This window comes from Strix uralensis, chromosome 6 (genome assembly GCF_047716275.1).
Source record: "Strix uralensis isolate ZFMK-TIS-50842 chromosome 6, bStrUra1, whole genome shotgun sequence".
In the NCBI taxonomy this organism is placed as follows: domain Eukaryota; kingdom Metazoa; phylum Chordata; class Aves; order Strigiformes; family Strigidae; genus Strix; species Strix uralensis.
Genome location: NC_133977.1, coordinates 23,022,453 through 23,043,949, shown reverse-complemented (window position 1 = coordinate 23,043,949; position 21,497 = coordinate 23,022,453). Strand labels below are relative to the sequence as shown.

The 21,497-nt window shown below is 36.9% G+C and overlaps 1 protein-coding gene across 1 annotated transcript in view; it reads left to right on the top strand.

The window, feature by feature from the left end:
• The window catches only part of MYO3B (myosin IIIB), a 214,168-nt gene extending 207,747 nt beyond the window's left edge, over positions 1-6,421 (top strand). Inside the window, 3 exon segments of the mRNA XM_074873256.1 lie at positions 4,327-4,433; positions 4,808-4,854; positions 6,159-6,421. Of these exon segments, the coding sequence (XP_074729357.1) occupies positions 4,327-4,433; positions 4,808-4,854; positions 6,159-6,291 (287 nt within the window). The 3' untranslated portion in view covers positions 6,292-6,421.
• The last annotated feature ends 15,076 nt before the right edge of the window (positions 6,422-21,497 follow it).

Genomic DNA, 21,497 nt, shown 5'->3' with positions numbered 1-21,497 from the left:
ACATCTAAGATGAGATCTTCACTGAATATCAAGTGAAGTCATCTGCCTCATGGGAGGTCATTAGAAAAATACATATTTGCAGGTACTATTTTGAAACTATTGGTCAGGGCCCAAATCCTAGATGCAAAAGTCCTTGTGTCAGTGCTAAAGAGCATTTTGAAGTCCTTTGTTAAATCTGACTGTTGGCAGTTTGTGCATTTCTGAAAGAGTCCTTTGCAGCTTATGGAAATGATGGCTTTTTAAACAGAAAAATCATCTAAATAAGATATGGCATAAGAAATGTGCTAATCATCTCCAAGCCAAGAGATGTCATAAAAAGTGTCAGTATGATGGATATGATGTCTAATTGAAGAAAAATATTTCCATTTCAGCCATAAGAAAGCAAAGAAGAAGAATCACATGGAAATTGGGGAGGTGAAAGTGTATCCCAGAAATCAAAAGATCAATATAAAATCTATTGCAGATTGAGACTTATGATAAAAATCACATTCGAGAAATGAATTCATATTAAGCTAGAAGCAATCTATGTCATATCTTGAATAGTTTTTAACTTTAGCTTGGGTCAAAACATACCTTTTCTAAAAGCTTCCAATCTCAACCTGAGCTTCCATCATACTGCTAATTTTTTTTTTTCTCCTGACTGATTGCTTTTACTACGTGCTGTATTTCTGGTCTGAAATTTTCTTCCACTTCTGACCATTAGACAGTTCAGACTTCTGTTTCTGAAGGTGAAAAACTCTCCACCTTCTATACAGGAGTTTAGACTTGCTTCAAATGACCTCTTAACCTTCTTTTGAAAAAAAATGAAATAGAACAGTCTTCTTAAATTTCTCGCCATATGGTAGGTTTTCCAGATTTCAGATTGTTCTTATTCTCAAAACATTCTGCAGTTTATGGCATCCACTTTAAAATAATTCTGCATTCAACGATAAAACTGTTTTCCTATTTCTGTTGAGTAGTCCTCTGCTTAGCACCCAGTCCACTTCATATTCAGGATATTCATATCCGTTGATATTCATATCCATGATGATTCCCAAGTCTCTCTTGGAGACACTGCTTTCCAAATATGCAATTCCCAGTTCTTAAAAATGTAACTCGGATGTTTGACTTGCATTTAGTTGAAAACACACATCTTTTTAATCTATTTGAGCACTGCAAGGTCCCTGATCTATTGACTTAGTCTCTTATGTATCAGAGAAATAAAAAGGATAACCAGTAGTGGTAATAGAGGAATAAACAGAAATGCCATTTATTTATTTATAAATACTTTCTACTCCAACAGATTTACCCATTGGCCAGTTTCTAATTCCTTTCACTGTAAGCAACATCAATTTTGTGGTAGCTTTAGGGAAGCATCCACATGAGCCTGCTCACCCATGTGTATCAGCCTTTCTGGGTTCGAGTGAGGAAAGGAGGAGGATGCCCAGAACGTCAGCTACCCTACACTTGCTGGATCAGCTGACATAGTGCACTTGGCAGAAGGCATTTTGCCTAATCTGTGTTATTTCTGCACTACAGTAAGGAACGTACCGATAAAGAAATTGTAACCTAAGGAATTTCTGCTCTTAGAGTTAAAGGAAAGGTTTTCTTCAAGACAAAAGGGGACCCGGTCTCTTACTTCAAACGTGGTGCTAAAGGACAACCCGAAGGAAGTGCATGTGCTCACTCTCTCATCTGGTCTCTAAATTTGTAGCAAATTCAGGAGCCTGGACATGCCAGAGGCGCTTGGCACAATTTGGGTGCAGTGTAGATGATACCCTGTTAACGATACTGGTGCTGCTGCTGTTGCTCTTAAAATGACAAGTGACTTTTTTCTTATTGGTGGCTTTAAGTTTGTCATCAAAGCAAAATATTTTAGAACAGCATTTAAAATGCCTATTCAACTGCTGAGTGTTGAGCATATGTTAATACCGTTTTCTCCAGATATGGTACTTTATGATAAATGTTACCAGATTTTGTACTGTTCGTGTAGTATGCTACTAAACACTAAGACAAATGGGCCCACTGAAAGAGTATTTCCTTTTGAGGACACAGGCTGCAGACCACCCATAGAATACACAGAAATAATTAAGTGTCAAGATAAAAAGCTAGAGCAAAATATTAGTGTCTCAGAACACTAATGAATAAAAGACATTTTTAAAACAAAAACTATACATATAGGTGTTCTGAAAAAATAGCATGAAGGCTACAATAGCATTTGGGGAAAGGAAAAAAGAATACCCACCATATTATCTTATGTTTGAAAATTTCTAAATATTTGTGTGCAGTGTTTTTACTTCTGGCAAGCTGCAGGGAGGTGTGTGAAATTATGCAGAACTGTGAGGACCCGAGTCTTTATGCATACCAGCCTCTTGCTAGAATGAAAAAATTATTTGTGGAGAGGTATTCAAGAACTACATTGCTGTAAAAAGGAATTCATATGAGCTTGTGACTGAAAACATTGCTTGCAAAAATTGCAGGTCCTGCTGTCCTGAGACAGAAAGCTCTAAGGTCAATTTGAATAACTTCCAGAGCAAACAGAGAGTAGAATGTAGTTATGGCAGGTCTTCCACAAAGCTTCCAGAGACTTCAGAGAACAAAATTGCACCGATGTCCTATCTAAATATTAGAGAAAAAACTTTCCAGAGACATAGATATCACTTGGACACCCAATTTCCCCAGAAGTATTTTCTGGAACAGCTTCTGCCTTGCCTGGCTATATACAATGCAGGTAAGTAGCAAAGATTCAGGCTCATCCGTCACAGTCTCTTTAGCAAAAATATAACGGTTTACTGAACTTGAAAGTATAAAGCACTGAAGCTAACTTAAATTAGAAAGCAGCACGAGCATGTTATTTAAAATGTTATTTTGTATTACTGGAGAAATGTAGCCTTTCTCTATAAAATTGGGTTTTAATTTTAGACCCAGCTCTGCAGTCAGTTCCCTGGTGGCCATTTAACCCACCATCCCTCCCAGGTGTTGTGAGGGAACATGACAGTTGGCACAAAACAAGTGCTCCCCTCCCACCCAGACATTGCAGTCCCACACTGAGAGGAAACTAACGTCTTTCAAATTCTGCTGTTGAGAGGGAGAAAGACAGTGAAAGAGAGAAAATCTCCCAGAACAGTCAGTCTTCTGGCTGAAAAGGCCAAAGTTCAACCACCTCCTCTACCTCACTCAGTAATTGCAGAAAAGTACAATAGTTGCAAACTGTAAACCTAGCTGTATAATAAACCTCCTTTGTAATATTACCTGCTCCTTAAGGCCTGATCTTACAAGTGGATTTGTGAGATTAGAGCCCTGTATCTGCACAAGCCATATTGACTTCAGTTTTGAAGTGTTTAAAGGAACTCATGTGCTACTTGATCTTTGTGCTGGTCTTCTGTGTCGGAGCAAGCTTCCTGTGCAGTATGGAATGCAAATGTGATAAGGTGTATAATTTTCCTACAGTGCCACCAAAAACTGGTTTTATTCATACTGTCACTAAAATAATTTTTAACACGGAGGTATCAGAAAATTCAAAGGCATGGGGAGAATTATTTGAAAAGTAAATTACCTTTCCTTACCCCACACAGTGTCTTTTAGTGACCTAGTGATTCTGATTTATCCTGAAAATAGTTTTCCTGGTAATCTAGAGGATGTGCCTGGTAAAATAAAGTACAGCACACCATAATGTCTTTTTTCCTTAATACAAAAAGAAAAAAAAAAAGGAATAAAAAGGCTGTTAGTTCTTCTCAAAATTCACCCCTTCTGAAATATTTCCTTCATCTTTAAACTCTGCTTTCCAGATGACTGTAAGCAACTGTTACTTTACAGCACATCACAAATTATATTAAGAAAGCATAATTCCAAACCAGTCCGATTACTCTGATTAAAGCAAGCCGTGTCAAGAAGGTAGCCTTTTTATATTTAAAAATGATTATAACAGACTAAGTCTCATCAGTCAAAAGACTTTATTACTGTCTACTGTAGAAAAACGGTTTTGCTGCTGCTGAATGATATATCCCTAGCTAGTCACAATATACCTCATTTCCTGCTTAGATAACAGCAGATGCTAAGATAAAGTGTGAAAGGAATAAGGAGCTGTGTAATATAGATATATGGAAGAATAAAAAATGTTATAAAAGTAAAAATGAAGTTTCGCTTAAAAACTTGTGTTTGAACTGAGTTTCAAAAGAGGAAACAAAGATCCCCAAGTTTCTGTGTGCTTACTTTGGATAGGACAGACTTGCTAATAAATCCAGGACCAAATAGGACAGAAGAAAAGACTGTTTACAGACTAAAATACACTAAGACGTTCACAGCACCTGGCACAGCTTAAAACTAAATTGTGTTATCTTACTGTAGGTTCAGAAAACTGTCTTGAACAGAAGCTGAGAACACCTCGTCGACGATGTCAGCAGCCCAAAATGCTGAATAGCCCTGAGGACAACATGTACTATAACCAGTTAAACGTGAGTTCAAAGTGGCAATAAAGCTGTTTTACTGGCTTTGTTTCCAGTTAATAATTCTGTTATTAATACCTGTTTCAGCCCCTCCAGCCCCACCCCCACGTTCTTCTGCTCTCGTCTTGAACATGTGCTTATGCTCTTTATCTGTTGCTTTCATGTCAGGATGTCTGCCTTCACGGTGAATAATTGATGTGGTTTATCAAAGACGAGCAAGATGCATGCTTCATCAGGCTCACTTGAGCCCTTTGATCAAAAAAATTATGCTGTGACTTCTGATATTATCAGCATCTGCTTGCATTCAACACAAAATCACTTTGAATTAAAAATTAACGACTTGCTGCTTTGCTTTGACTGTGTGTTCTTGGCCCTCTCCACAGGGAACTCTAGAATATCAAGGGAGCAAGAGGAAGCCAAGAAAACTTGGGTAAATATCTATCTTCTTAGTTCTAAGCAACTGTAAACAGAAGAAGTCCTTTGTGATATTACAGAATATGCAAAACTTTCTAGAGAGGTTTCTAAAAATAAACGATTAACATATTTCTGCGCATTGACATTGGACATTTTCTGCAGAAGCAAATGTAAAACTTGCATGTACTGCTGTCTGCAGACACTAGAACTGATTCTTACAAAATATGCTCCCCAGCTCTCTCTGAGTACTACTACTATGAAAAAATAGCTTTCTTCATGTTTTTAAGTGCATTTAGCACTCGTGAAAAGTGCCAGATGAAGGGTGTTGAAACTGAAGTTCTCTGACCTAGAACACAGGCAGAAGCCCAGCCAGTTTTGCAGCAGCACACTCGCAATGGGCTTCAGCCCTCCTGGAGGAGCACATTTTAAGAACTGACAGAGAGGCCACTCAGCCCAAAAAACTCCTCCTCTGTTGAACTGAGTCAGTTCTCATTGTCACATGAACAGTTATCACCTGGTGATAGGTCGAAATCACTGAAAACTATTTACAAAAGCCAGGCTGGCTACTGTACAATTGCCAAAATATTCATTGACTGATCAATCACGTGGACCAGAGAGAACTGATGGATGCTTGGTTTTGTAAATGCATGTACTCCAAAAATATACAAGAACTTTCTGTATTACTTCCTCTGGTTTTTATTGATCTTCTGAATATAACTACATGTATAGGAGGTCTTTGAGTCAAGGTTAAAGCCCAAAATTTTGCACGACTGCGCAAGATTTGGTTTGGTTTATCTCCCTCCTCTAGTTTAAAAAAGCCTGTATCCTGTTCAGGGAATAAAAACACCAACATGGGTCTGCAGTGCTCATCATACATCACAGGAAAATGAAAGCCCCTTGATGTCAATAGGGCTTTTCCCAAAAATCGGTGATGTGGTCTTTGGCTCATATTCACAGTCGAACCATCAGCTGAAAGATGTTGTCAAAATCATGCCCTACTTGTGGAACATACACAGACAAAAAAGCCACATTGCTCAAATGAAGTGCCCATTTGATGCAAATAGTTGGTCTATCATTCTGTATACCCAAACTGAAAGACTGTATTTCATTTCACTGATCCTCAGAACCATTCAAAGTATAATCATAATAGCAAAATAAAAGTATGTATAAGAGCTATGTCTTTCTTATCAAATAATCCCATCTTTTTTTCCCTTTCTTGTATTAGCACTCTTCATTTTCACATCCACAGAGAAGTTTCTATTTCTGAAGATACTGACAGAATTAATTTTTTAACTTAATAAATGTTTGTTTTCTTTCAAGCCAAATCAAAGTGCTGGATGGAGACGATGAGTATTACAAATCATTGTCAGCCATTGAATCCATCCCTGAAGATGACAGCTTTCTCAGTTCCCCATCTTCTTCTTCAAGAGGTGTGTCTTTTGCTCAAAGCTGAACCTCACTTACTCTATTGACCAATACTGGTAAGAGTATTTTCATGCTGGTAATCTCTTCCAATTAACTTTGTGTGTGTGTGTTATATATATATTAAATATATATTAAAAATACATCTATTAAAAATACAGTTTCAGCTAGTAACTTTCTTTCACTAATTTATACCTTACTTCGCAGCTGTAAATTGTCCCGTTTAGCTGTATCTCTATAAGCAATTCCACTAAAGGGGAGCAGCACTACCTGCATGTGTTGATATTGGTAACGGACACATTTCTTTAGCAACAAGGTTAGTTTATACAGTTCTGACCCCTTCTTCCCTGCTCCCCCTGCCCCCGGCTGCTGTTCCCACCCTGTGCCATCCCTTCTGTTGTGCTGGCACAACTGCTGGTAGAGCTGTGTGAAAAATAAGATCAAGGAACTGAACTGGATTAAAAGAACTCTGTACTAAAAATTTTTGTTTGGAATCATAGTGAAAATGTTTTTTATTTCAGTAGACTGGTATTAAACATTATCCTTTGTAAGTTTCTGTGCTGTGTATGGCTTTTAACACTACAAAAACATACAGAGTAAAATAATCTAAAATAATAATTGTATCTCAATTTACCTTGTCAGTATTTTTCTTATAAAGTATTAGTTTGCCATAAATTTAACTTGAAGAAATATTTCAAGTATAGGAAGCAAAAGAGTTTTAAAGCTAATATTTCATGCACTGCTTCGTATAGTCCTTGTGACTGAAACCATCATTATGACTAGTTATTCTTGTTATCCATTAAACTACTTAATTTCTTTCTTAACCTGTATCTCTGGGCTATAGGAATTCCTACATTTCCACAGCCCTCTTGTATGTAGCAGAGAAAAAAATTTCAACTGCAAATTTTTCTATTTGCTTTTGACTCTTTCCAAATCCTTAATGAAACAATATGTAACTTTCTATGGAGATGCTTTGCTGGTAACCGTTTCTTTCACAGAAGCTGACAATTTCATCTTACTTTTTGCTTTCTGTTTGTGAGCCACAGTTATGACCTGCAACAATTCTTTGCTTCTTTTCCATACAAGCTCTGGTCAAAAACTTTTGGAAATAAAACGTTCATGTGGACTGCCTTACAAATTTGCTCAAAATCATCTTTTTTTTTTTTTTTTGAGAAACCATGCTGATTAAATCTGACCACAAATTATATAGACCTAATTATGATCCTTGTTTTTATCTCCCCTCCAGTGAGTTTACCCTGATGTGTGCTAACAAACCTTCTTCCTTGTGGAGGTGCAGTTCACACCTGTTCCTTAAGCTACAGAATTTCTTACTATCAGGGTTCACTGGCAACTGTCTTTTTGACCACAGGACAAGGAAAGATGGCATGGCAAATGAGACCCAAAGGCAGTCAGGGCACCCCTAAAGCAGAATAGGGTTTGAAAGGAGAAAAGGTAATGAAATAGATAGTTCAGCAAATCTTTGTCTCTCCTAATAAACATAGAAATTAAGCCAGGCAGAGCAGATGAGGATGAGAGAAGGATTCAGCTGTTCTAGGAAGAACAATCCTTTACTCATTCTTTACCCAAAAGGTGACAGAAGGTTGAAACTAGAAGTTAAAATCCTGCCAGAGATAGAAGTCCTTCAGTTCACTCCTCATTCTCCTCTGCTCTACATCTGGGTAGATGTACTTTAAAGGCTGTTTAGAGCCTTTAAAATTTAGGGACTCCTTAAACAACAGAGAATTGGTGAGTAGCTGCAGATGAATTAATGATATTCAAAAATGCAGTGCAAATATGAATGGCAACTAATATGCATGCATGTGTGCAGATCAGTTTCTTTACATTTTTTCAAAATGTAACAAGTATTTGTTATGATACCTTATCAAAAATAACATAACTTTTCCTATGCAATATATAAATTCTCCATTAATTTGTAACATATCTGGACAGAAAATAACATTATTTTAAAAGAGTCAAATTACTTACTCTATTCTTATATTGGCATAGATCACACAGAGTTCTAGCAATATCGATGCTTTGCGGTTTCATCCTTCCTTTTTGAAAACTATTTGGGAAAATAAAGATTTATTATTACTGCACTTCATATCATTATTATCACAGAATAATCAAGGTTGGAAAAGACCTTGAAGATCGTCTAGTCCAACCATTAATCTAACACTGACCATTCTCAACGACACCATATCCCTACACTATTATGTGTAGTTAGAATTTATCAGTTGTTTTAGTTAAATGGTAGTGAGGTTTCCAGTTAGGTATTATGTCACCTGTCTAAAAACAGTTTACCTTACACTGAGTAATACATTACTCTGATAAGTTCTATTAATTTCATAAAGAAGTAAAGGAAAGTTAAAAATAGTATTTAATTCATCATTTAAGCATTTAAGCCAAAGCCTAAGTCCCACTGAAATCAGTGAAATTTCAGCACATGATTAAGTGCTTTGCTGAATGGGGGCCCGAGATAACAAGAACAGCTTCAGAACATTAAATAGTAAAGCACAAGCAAAATGCCAACACTCCCTAAGTACATTCTTTAGGTTTCTTCTTTTTTCTTCTTCTCAATTGTTAAGCTTGTATCAATCTCAGCCATCAGAAATGGACTTCAAAGGGATTTTAAGCAGTCTTTAATTGCATGGAAAGGGTAAAATAGTAAAATACAGTATTTTCCTTGTTATATGTAATGCCACTATCTACATCTGCTATAATTTTTCAAATTAGTTTAATGTCACTAATATTTTTATACTGAAATTACTATTTAAAAGCTGCTGTTGAGTAGTATGTTTTCATTCTTGCTACTTCTTGGCTAAAAACTGTGCCTGTCTGTGCATTTTATTATTTCATAACTTATCCCCCTTTCCTCGCTTGTTTTTGATCAATTCACTTTACTCTCACCAGATAGGCCCTGTGAGGTGGCCTTCTCTCATCCTCATTTTAGAGCACATATATGCCTTTAGATTATTAAAAGCCATAGCATCAGCTCTCTGTAGAGCCATACAGTCACATTAAAACTGGCCAAAGCATTGAACTTCTGTTCCCACATTGATAGATGTGTGTGTTCGGGTTGATTGATTTGTGCATGAAAAGGAGTACAGGAGACATATCAGTGTGATGATCATGGTCAGTGGGAGCATATCAACGTGAATTGCTTAGATTTTCTCATTTGGTTTTGATGCCACTGAAGCATTGTTCTGATTTATTTCCTTTCATGTATATTATCCTGAAATATTAATGTATTTTGCTTAATAGTTCATAACATATCCTGTTCTTAATATTTTATAAAAGTAAAGAGTTTAAATCCTGTTAGGAAGAAGAAAATTTCCTAGACATTGTGTAATATATTAAACAGTTTTCAGCAGATGGGAGAGAAAAGGGTGAAGCTCAACAAAGGATTTTAGTGGATTTCTTCTGTAGACCTTAATGGCAGTAGAAACCGGTCTTGCTGAGGACAATTTCTGCCTTTCAGTTATGGCAGCTTAAAAACTTCTCTCTGTGTCAACAAAAATCGGGCAGGGAGCTTTTGGAGATTAGCTCCTTTCATTTGGTAATTTTAAACGTACTTCTCACTTAAACATTTACATCACTTCAGTAACATAAAGGGACCTTAGAATAGGAGTAAATTGCAGCCATTTTAAATTTGCCCCCACTGTGACCTCCCTCACCCATACACTGTAAGAGTGGTGGAAAGGGCTTTTGTGCACTGAAGGTCTTTTAAGTGGCCCCTATCAGACCATCCAAGGAGTAGTTGTTACTTAGAAGCTTATAAAATATGGCTATAAGTAATGTAAAGCTAAAGACTTGGCTAAGTCAAATCAGACCAAAAGTTGATTTTCCTTTTGGTGGTAACAATCAAAACCAAGTTTTTCAGTGGTAGGTACAGAAAGTAACCCACACTGGACAATTACAAAGTCATCTTCCTGGAAGGAAAATTTTTTCCTAATAGTGGGCAACTACTGATTATCTTATGTCATTTAGTATATTTGCTAATATAAGCATAACGCTTATATAATTATATACTTATATTCTTCCTTATTTTATATAACTGTGAATGTTTATACTTCCAAGCAACTGTCTCATTGTGTTTTAATTCCACTAAGTTCCTGACTTCTGGGATACTGTGGTACTAAATGCTATACACAGCGCACACATGCACACAAACACAAAGTGGATTTATTGTTTCAGTTTTAAACAAAAGGAATGTATTTAAATATGGTCCTTTTTAATTGAGTTGGCGACCTTCTGACTTGTGCTGTCAGAGGGTAAAAAGGAGCTACCAGTTTACTTTCTTGATACTACTTCTTACATGCCCCCAGTGCACTTCTCATTGAATATAAATGGTTGCACCCCATAAGGTTTGTAAGGAATCTCCCAGTGTTGCTACTTTCTATATTTAGAACTCTTCAATTTTTGCTATACTTTATTTAAAGATAGTCTTGACTGGATAATCTTTCACCTTCATTGTCATAACCAACATCCATGATTGTGAAGGAATTGGTTTTATTTATATCTTCTATCCATGAAAAACAGGTATGGTTTTAAATATAGAAGATATTAAAAATAAATAAGAGATTGAAGATATGTAGTGTCTTTAGGCCTAATCTGATACTGAATTCAATAAACAGTAGGAAAACAGGATGAGTTTCCTATGCTTCGTCATGTGGTTGTCTCTGATAGTGCAAGACATGTATGCCTAAAGCCTGCAGTTTTAATACACAATGGTCTCTTTTCAGTATCCATTGGTCTTTGCTTGATTTCATGCATATGAGGACAGATGATCAAATTTCACATTTTAGAACTCAGGTCCATCACTGTAAGTAGAGTTTCTTCACAAGTTTCTTCTTTAGTGAAAATTAGGAAATACATAATTTGGGAAAAAAGTTATATGATTTCATGGAGAGGGAGTAAGAAGATAGTTTTGTGGTGGAAGCAAATGTCTGGAGGTCAAGATGCCTGGGTAGTACTAATAGCTATTTTACACCAAATTTAAATGGATGTAAAATGGGATTTAAGTCCCAGTTTTAAAATTTCACCTTTTTTTAAAAAAAAAAAAAAGTAATGTTATAATTGAATAATTTTTCCCTCCTTTTGTAAGAATTGTAATTGTATAGGGGCATTGCTTTTTTATTGTAAAATAGTTAGCAATGAGATAAATAACTGAACTCTACCATAGTCTTATTTCTCATTTCTGTTTTTTTTCTCAAAATGGAAGGAGAATTTTGAGATACAACCAAGCTCTGGCATTTTTAAATGTCTTCTGGTTAACCAGATACATATAGTACATACAATTAAAAATAAAGCCATATGGCACAAAAGTATCATCCTATAAGAAATAGGTAAGTAGTTTTAGTACCAATATATGCACAAGACATGGCATGTAATAAATTTATCCATCCTGCTTTTAACTCTGACAAAAAATATGAAATAAATTTCATTAATGTGCCTTTTCTTTAAGACTGTTCACCCTGGAAGGAGTTGTAGCAGAACACTTACTTAACAGAAAATGTTTCTGCTTGACAACAAAGCAGGACTCCCAGACTGACAGAAGTAGCACAGGATGCTGTGAAAACCAAAGGCCGGGGAGCAGTCCTCTGGTCCAGAGCTAAAGATTACAGAACTCAGTGAGACGCTTTGTCTCCAATGTGCTGGGCGCTGGAACTGGTAAGGAAGGAGGCCAACAATTCATAATAATAGTGCACTGTGTCTTTAAACACAGGCTGATGCCCTAACTCATCTTAATGGATTTCTCAAGAATTATTGGAAATTATTTTATTACATGTATAAATCCAGTATCAGTCAGAACAGTAAATATATACATTGTGTTATCAGGGAAGTGTTTATTGTAGTACGCATGTGCTATGATGCTAAAGGACATAGGAGCAGATAAGTGAAAAACATCTTGGAGTAATGTTTCCAGAAACCAGATTACATATTATTGATCAGGCCAGTAATAGATTAAATTCCTTGCTTTTGTTTGGCAGGCCTATTTTTTTAATTAAATTGCAGAGTGAGATTATTTTTTCATTAATTTAAATAGTATTTTATAAAATAGTTGGCAAATGGAGATGGCAAGTAGGTAGATCAACATGTTTGTATTTTTCTGCAAAAGACCCAAGTCCCAATTTCTGACCCATTACCAGTGAAAAGTAGGCTTGAAAGTCTAGTCTTGACCTCTCGGTGAAAATAATATCACCACAACAAAGACTGGATGCCATCCATTGGGCTGGAGTACAAGGGAGGGAGGGAGGGTGAGAGGCCTGTCAGGGCTGTTTCCAAAATATTGTTGTGCTACTGATCATGGCAAGTCTCTGATGAAGACCTGTCTAAAACTGGAGTAGCAGAACTGGGGCGCCATGCTGTGTAATGCACTGGTGGGGATGGATGAGGCCAGGACAGGGATAGCAGGGTCTTGTGGTTCTAGTGGAAGTGATGCTCAGAAAGCTGGATGCTGGAGTATGGCCTTGCTGTATAGCTGGGAAATGGCAATATGGAGGTGCTACATTGGGGCCCCTAGCAAAGGGAGAGGAAAGCAGAGGAGGTACTTCCACAAAATTATGTGACATAGTTCATTCAGTGTTTTTTGTTCTTGCTGCTGCTGCTCCCTGTTACAAGCAACAAATTAACAGTTAATGCAACAGGAGAGATTATGTAAAGGCTTCTATGACAGAACTCTTACTGAGGTCACAAAATCTTTGAAACAGAAATTTTCAGTTTTTGTAATTTCTGTCACTCCAGGAACTCAGTGTTATTGCAAGAAAAATAATTAAAAATAATCTGTTAATTTGATAAAATAGTCAATAATCTAAGATCCAGGGTTCTCGTAGACATTTCTAAGACAGTTGAATGCTATAGATGAAACAAGAGAAGCAGCTCAGTCCATCAATCCGTACAGCTGAAATTTGGGACAAGACAATATATTAAATACACTGTTCCTAGTTTGCCTTTACGCCTCAAGATGAAAGTAAACTGTAAAAGAAGAAAAAATATGAATGTAACCACTGTTCTTGTTCTGTAGGATTAGAGTGATGGAAGTTTATATTCAAATTCAAAGATAAGTGCTGTACTTAATGCAGACACAGACTTAATTTATTTGATTAAATTGATCTGTTAGAAATGAAGTTTTGAAAGAAAAACAAAATGTGAGGCTTCAGAAAACTGTATCTTTTGATAATTTGTATTACAATCTCCAGCATTTTTAGCTCAGTGCAGATTTACAGCTGAATTCCAATTGGAAATTGGTATCGATTGATTATGTTGCTCATTTAACATTCCAGCATGCTGCAACAATAATGCAACAGACTGTGATAAAATGGGATGTGATCTAACAGGACATGACCAATGGGATGAGAGCAAAATGCTGGGTCTGCTGGTAGTGCTGTGCAGTAGTTCAGATTGGCATCTTATGTGCTTTGATTGTTCATTTCATTTTACTGTCATCCTACTGAGTTGAACATTTTAAAAGACACAGCGTTTTTCCATCTGTAAATCATGGAAAGACAGATGGATATGGAGATACTCCACCTACAGCGCCTTGACTGAATGCCATTGCCCACTTAGTGGTAGAGAAATCCCTTCTGGAAAATTAGAATGTCCTTAAATATATTATATTGTTAAAGGCTCTTTAATATAGGAACTTACTGGTATTTGTAGTTCTTTTTTTAATGAGTACAAGTAAAACAAGCTGGTTCTTATCAACAGAGCTGCTATATTATAAACACCACTTCTGTTACACTGAAGTTAATCCCCAGTCCCGTTACAAGAAACTCATCCTTATTAAAGTAACATTAAGAGCTTCTTTTTATTGATCTGCTCCTTTCACTTAATGATAGGAACTTACTGATGTTTTAATAATAACCTTGCAAGCTTTATCTCATTTTACTTCAATGTGTGTTACAGAAAGATGCTATGGAAACTAACTTAGCATAAACATTTTGCAGATGTCTTTAAAGGTTAGGGGAAAAAAAAAATTTAGTTGCACTGCATGTTAACAAAGATGGCTGAAAAACTACAAGATAAAAGAGAGCCTCGAGTATGAACATCAAAGAATTGTTAATGACAAGAAATACCATTAGGGTTAGCATCCCTTTTGTTTCAGCCCCCTCACACCTGCAGTGTGTTGCAGATTCTGTCTTTGTTGGCACATCTGAATTACTTCCATTAGCATTTATAGAAAAGTGGCTGCAAAACAACAGAAATGTACCCCTCGTTTTCTCTGTTGCTCCAAAAAGTCAGATATTAGGTTCTCTGTGGGTTTCCTTCAAGGTACAGTATCTTATTGTAAAGGAGACTATAGACCCAGGATTCTGTTGATTGCAAATGAGCTAGGTTGAAAGGAGAGGAGATCTTTTGTTACTGCTAGAGAACTAATATAAGCGACTACAAGAAGCACACATAAGAAGCTCAGACATTAGCAATAGCAAAATCAGAGCGTGAAATTCAGATTAGCCCTCCACAGGCTGTGAGAGGGAGGGGGTATTGGAAGACTTGGCATGGCTAAAGGTGTAACCTGTTTCATTTGGCCCCTGAAAATTTTTAACAGATGGTGGGACCAGCTGTCTTTTTCAGCCATTTAATAAACTCTTCGGTGGTAACAGTTTGGGAAGTGGGGGGTTTTGAGTTTTAGGCCAGAGGAAAAAATAAAGAAATCTGTCCCAATTGTCTTTGCCAAATAGTGAAGTCTGGAAACATTATGAAAAGTTAAAGTGAAAAATCTAATTGATGATACTGTCCTGATTATCCATTTCAACAGAAGAGGAAAAAAAGAATTGCCTGTGCCCAAGTGGACCAGTGCATGAAAAAAATGCCTATTATGTTGTTATCTTTATCTGTCATTTTAATTTCAGCTCTTGCAAAGGAGGCACATAATGAGAAATTTTAAATGAGCTGTAGAATGAGAAACTGTCTTACTTTTTGAGACATGATGCTATGTCAAAGTAACAGAGTGAGTGATCTCTTATATTAAGAGCAAACCCAAAATATGTCTTGGAGAAGATCAAGTTTACACGGTCTGCTCAGGTGAATACAGCAGTCAGTGAACTTATCCTGACTTGCTTAACACAGTGTTATAAATTACAATAAACTGCCATTTTAGAAACACAATGTTCAACCTCTAATAAAAACCTTAGTGATATGTGGGATTTTGTTTATTGTGAGAGTTTACAAAAAATACACTGCAACTCTTCAGTTAAATTAATTTTTTTTAAATTAACATTTCCAACACAACACTTAAATGGCAACTCTCAATTATATGAGATGTTTTATTTAAAAAGCATGTCTAGTGTCTTTGAACGGAACAGTTCTTTTTGCACATTTACATGCTACCCAGCTGAGCAGCCAACCCTTCCATTTGACAAGGGCTTTGTTCTGCCTACAGGCCTATTATAAGCCCTAGATTGTTTGCCCTTAATAAATTGCAACAATAAGACAGAAACCTCTTTCAAGTTGAGAGAAATAAAACACGTTGCCTACATAGCAAAGCATATGAAGTTTAATAATGACAACAGAAACATATCTACTAAATCTCATTTGCTTTGCTTCCTGATCACTGCGGTTAAGATAGCACAGAAAGGTTAGCATCTTTCCATGCATCGAACAAAAGATTAAAGAAAACAACAGTGGGACAAAACAACTCTAGCTACAGAATTTTTTTTTCTTCACAATATAAAATCATACTGGATGCTATGTAAAGAGTAGTGAGAGCTAAACCGGAAAGAAATGTGAACATGATTAAATATAGAGCAGAAAAATGTTTTTAACTGAAACGAAACATGATTTCATATTAGTGAGAGGAAGAAAAAAGAGTGGAAATTATTCAAATTGAAGAATTTATATTACTCTCCAGTGTATTGGTGTGTGTCTCCTTGTGTGTGCCTTTCAGGCTCTCCACTGAATCACAAAGCCCTACCAATTTTGCTTTTATAGCAGCTAATGGACATTCTTCTGTGGCTCAAGTGTTGGTTGGGAACTTGTGATCTTAAACAAAATTGTTAAGCCCTGTTTCTGAGGCCCCATTTGTGACATTCAGCTGTCAGCTGTGTTGTGTTTGCTAGAGATTGTTAGGAACGGCTACCTTTGTTGAACTTAGTTCTGCGTATTTTTTCACTTAAGATGGAAATTCCCAATGATTTTTAGAGTATGTCTGCAAATTATGAAGAAAATAGGAGGTAAAGTGCAAAACGGACAACACTCTGGGCTTCCTGTGCAATAGTAAAATTCAAGAAGGTGGGCATAGCTGTCATTAAACCACTAGGTGTAAGTAATTTGAAAGAGTTTTCTCTCTTAAAAACTCATTAGTAACTCAATACAGTGTTTTCGGAAAGAAATTCTAGTCACTGTTTCATTTATAGTTTACACTTTTTAATTTTATTTTTTTTTATTTGCAGATGGGAGTTCTGAGGATATAAGTATTTCTTTGCTTTGATAATAAGAGAATTACACTTAGTACTTGGAAATGTTGCTGACAAGCTAGAAGTACAATCATATAAACTTTAAAGGAAATGTAGTGTTTATGACAGGTATTGATTCGACTGCGTTAAAGGCTACTTTCTTTCTTTTAAGGTATTTTTGAGCTATAGATCATACTCTGAGGACTAGTAGGTATTTTCTTGGGAATGTTCAGTATTTCTGATACAACTAACTTTTCTGCTCAGCCACAACATGCAGGAAATATCACTGTCATCCTGCTCTCACAGGAAGGGGGAACTGAAGATCAAGGTGGTCATGGTTTTTCTCTCTCCTGTCTTCTTTTGTGTCAAAAAGAATTAGAGGCGGATTCTTCATTGTCTCTGCCACAGTACAGTGACAAGGTGCCAGCTTCACTGCTTCTTCCAACTGCTGCACAGAACCAAACGGAGAGCACATAATTTGTTATTTCTGAGAGGGCAAAGCTTTCCTGTTTTACCCTGTGGCTTCCTACAGTGCTAATCTCTGTTGTATCCAATTTCTGGGTGACACTTGGAAGAAGAATTTTAAAGGATGGATGTAAAGAGAGAAGTATTAATGATCTTTGATGAAGGGAAAAATTAATGGACTTGGGGACAATGGAGTAGAAAACTGTGATGAGGGAGACTTAGAAGAAAAGAGAGGAAGCTACCTAAGAGAGGGGAAAAAAAATACATGAACCATCAGGTTTCGTGGAAGAGGCAACCTTTAGTAAATTTTTAAGATTACCCTCATCATGTAGTATGATAAAGCATTAAATCATCTTGCACGGTGTCTTAAGATGCATGTAACACCTATGGTAGAAAACCACTTTGAGATGCTTTGGAAGCTTCTTGAGAAGGCAAGTTACCGTGACTCCGAGTAATTTTTTTTAGAATGCAAAATTGCAAATGGACTAGTAATTGGAATTCCAAAACCAAAGACAAATAAAATGTATCAGGTATAAAATTGCTAGCTTTTCTACAATAGGAAATTGCCATGATATTGAAATCGGTATCTTGGGATCTGATTCCCCTTTCAAAAATCCCAAAAAATCTTCACTTTTTGATGGTTCAAAGTAAACCATCTTTTTTTCTAGGCCTGCAGTACTGCAAAGAATCGTTTTTTTAAACCATTAAACCCATTATCTTTTATAAATCTGCTGTAAACTTTGGAAAGAATCTTTCATGTCATAAGTGTACAGAAAATGCTAGCACAAGAATAGGAAAAAAAATTTCTGGGTTTATTAATTTTCAAAAATAGTAATTGTTCAGATTGCTAGAAATTCAGTAGTTGGAAGTCCAGAAAGATAGCCTACTGGGTAGGTGATAAAAATCATAGGTAGGTGATAAATAGTATATTTAATTAGCAAATACTTCTCCAAACAAACCTCCATAAATATGCTATTAGATGGCTTGATGTAAATAGTTTTGCTGTGATTTATCCTTCATATTTATAAGCATATTTTAGCAAAAGTAGTTATAATCCTTCATCTGAGGATGTATGGATGGTATAGTCTAAAAGAACCTTATTTTCCCCTTATTTTGGGGGATCCATTAAGTTGCAAGAAATTATTTGCTTTTTCATACAAATTGCACAGAGATAGATATCTCTGGATATCTCTAACATACATTTATATTTTCACCTTCAAATTAATCTGATCAAGAGATACCACAAAAATACCAAGAGTTCAAAATATATCACTTTGATTTTTCCAGCTCAATTCTGTAAAAACCCAAGCTTCACTCAAATATCTAAAATCTCGATACTATTATTTTTTCCATATGTAAAGATCTCAGATGTTTACAGCCCATTTACAATTAAATACATAATCTGTCTGCTCAGACTGACTAAATCTGGGTACTTTCATTAAAATCACACTGGTTTTGTTTTTGACAAAATAATCAGTAGCTGGAAAACCGTGTTTAACAATAGCTCACATACATTCTGAGAGGCAGGATTACAAGCTTGTTCTCAATATCCTGTGAGTCTTTGTTTAGCTCTTTGTATATCAATGTATAGCTGTAAATAACAAAACCTTGATTGAAACTCGGAACATACAGGAAAGGTGCTGAACAAGGGTTAGATAGAAATAATTTTCTGCATACTCAGATTTATTCTGAATGGCCAAGAATGAGAATTACCCTAAAATTTTATTCCTCTCTTGAACCCTCCAGACCTCCATTATGTGAACATGCCAGTTACCTCATCAATAATGCCTATAAGACTGTTAGAGGGAACCAGACAAACATGGATCAACGAGGAGCTGGTAAGGGAAAAAACAATGTCCCAAAACTTGGCTGATCCAGCAATACAGCTGTGTTGGTGCCTCGTGTATTTGCTGAGCATCAGATTCTTGATAGCCAGGAAACCGAGCGATGGCCACAAAACTGTTCACTTTTTTAAAAATCAAAACCTGAAATTTGTATTGCATACAATGCTAGAATAGCTCAGCTGTTCTGCAACCTGCATGCCATAGATCTACATTCACTGTGTTTGATTGTACACGGTGGTAGAAGAATTCACTGGAAAAGATTGGTGGAACACTGGCTGAGGTGAGGAGAAAACTGGCATAGAGAGAGTGTCTACCTGAGATGGAGGAAAATTAGCTCTTCTGATTGCTTCTGTGTGTGAGATCAAGGAAATATAGATGGTAGCGTTACTGAATTCCCAAAGTTGTGTCAGTAACAGAGCTTTCAGGTCTTTCTGCAGGGGAAGTTGACACCACTGAGAGTGGTTGTTTTGATGGTTAGCAAGTGAAACTAGAGCCTTGGACAGAATCCTGTACTGAAGAGTTCTCTAAAGCAGAGAAAGGATGGGCTGTAAAAGTTAGCAAGTATCTGGTTATTTCTGCTCAGTATGTTCAGTGTTTGAGTTAGAGAGGCACATTTGACTGTTCAGTATAGCCCACCTAATATGTATTTTGTCTTTGTAAAGCAAAGGTGTTAGGCTCTGGTTTTTTACTTATCATATGCTCTAATCACTGTCCATCAGGAAGAGTAGAAATATATGTGTTGTGGGCATGTTGTACTTGCTGTACTTGCATAGGCTGCATGTTTGTCACCTAACTGCCTCCACACAGTCTCATTGCTGCCTCTCTGCCTGCACAAGGTTATCTGGGCTTTACCCCTCAGCTGTCTTTCCCACAGAAAGATCAGTATCTGCTCATAATTCAAAGTTGCTGAGAGATTGTACAAGTGTCAGAAGAGACTCACATGAAATCAGGGGGGTGGGAGGGCTTTAGAAAAGAGCTTGAATTTTGTAAGGGGAAGGAGGTGAACATCATATGATATGGTCCCAAGCTGTGTGCCTCTGCTTTTCAGTTGGGCTGTTCAGTCCAACTCCCTGCTCTTCAGTAGGGTTTACCTGTGACATAGGACAAGGTATGTGGTCTCCCTCTGTTTCCTTTGGTAAGAATGGAATAATAACATACTACTTCTTGATAGAGGAGTTGTGAAGATAAATGCTTTAAAGACAATGTGCTCATATTGACTAAAGCTCCTCCCAATACCCTCACCGCACAGTTTGACCTTCTTACTCAGGGCTGTCCCAAGATTTTGCTTGTTGATCCAATTCCCATATTTTCCCCCAGCTCCACAGCTGCACTCCTGTTACTCAGAAAAATATCTTGAATATGCCCCACACACCTGGGTGCCGTTCTCCTTCCTTACATACCCTGTCACTGGTAAACTTAGCAAGTTTACAAAAAGAAGAAAGAGGAACTGTGAAAAATAATTGCGTTACTGGCTGGTGGCAGAAGAGAACAGGGAAATGGAGACATAAAATTTCTAGTGCTTATCTAGGTTGAGTATAAATGCGGGTTGAGTGTCAGAGGAGGCTGTATATGCCTGTGTAGGAGAGTTCTCAGTGAAATGTTATTTTAGCCAAAAAAGAACACCCCACAGAGATGAAAACAGCTTCAATCAATCACTCAGAACAGAGTGAACTGCTCCATTCATCTTGGTATTCTCATTACCAGTGACCCCAGCATTGGCATGTGTGAGTGGACTCATTCTTTGCTTCTCCAGCCAGTCTCAGCACTAATGTGGTGCCTGCTCAGATGTTACCTTTTCAGTCTCTCCACTTAGAGGGTTAGCCTTTTGCTTCTGACCCTTCCCAAAATGCTGGCTTGGACAGGAAAAGAAAATCAAACATATCCACCCTATAACACACACAAATAGGAGCTCAGATCCTGGTCAGTCAAGGAACTGCAGGAATGTCAGTGGAGATGAAGTTCTGCTGCAACATAACGAGAAAGTCCTGGTCTCCAGGCTACTCCCTCCCAGTTCCAGACATCTGACCAGTAGTGTTAGTTCAGAGTCTGTGTAGCTCTGTTCCCTCTTTCCTACATCCCTCCTCTGCTGCTTTCCAGTTCTTGATGCTTTACTTTGTGCACTGCAAACAGTGTATAAATGGTAGTGGAGCAGCATATACCAAAGGAAAGAACAAAGCTGACTAGATTATGCTGTTTGTAAGTATGTATAAGAAAATACCAATCAGCTGGGGCTTGTCTAACTGGTAAAGCAACAGTAAACAGAAGAAGTTATTAGTTTTATAGATAGTGTGATCAAAATCCCTGTGAGGGCTATAAAATAGAGAACAACTGAATTGATGACCAATGAGGCATATGGTATCTAAATTAACAGAGAGCATAGGATCTCCCAGGAGGAGGTCATCAGGGTATCAGAAAGCTGAGGCAGAAAGTTCCTTTTGTCTCTTCTTACATTAAATTCCTGAGATAAGGAATGCTATACTAATATGGAAAACTAGATAAAACTGGAAATGTAATGCCTTCTCTTGAGTCTT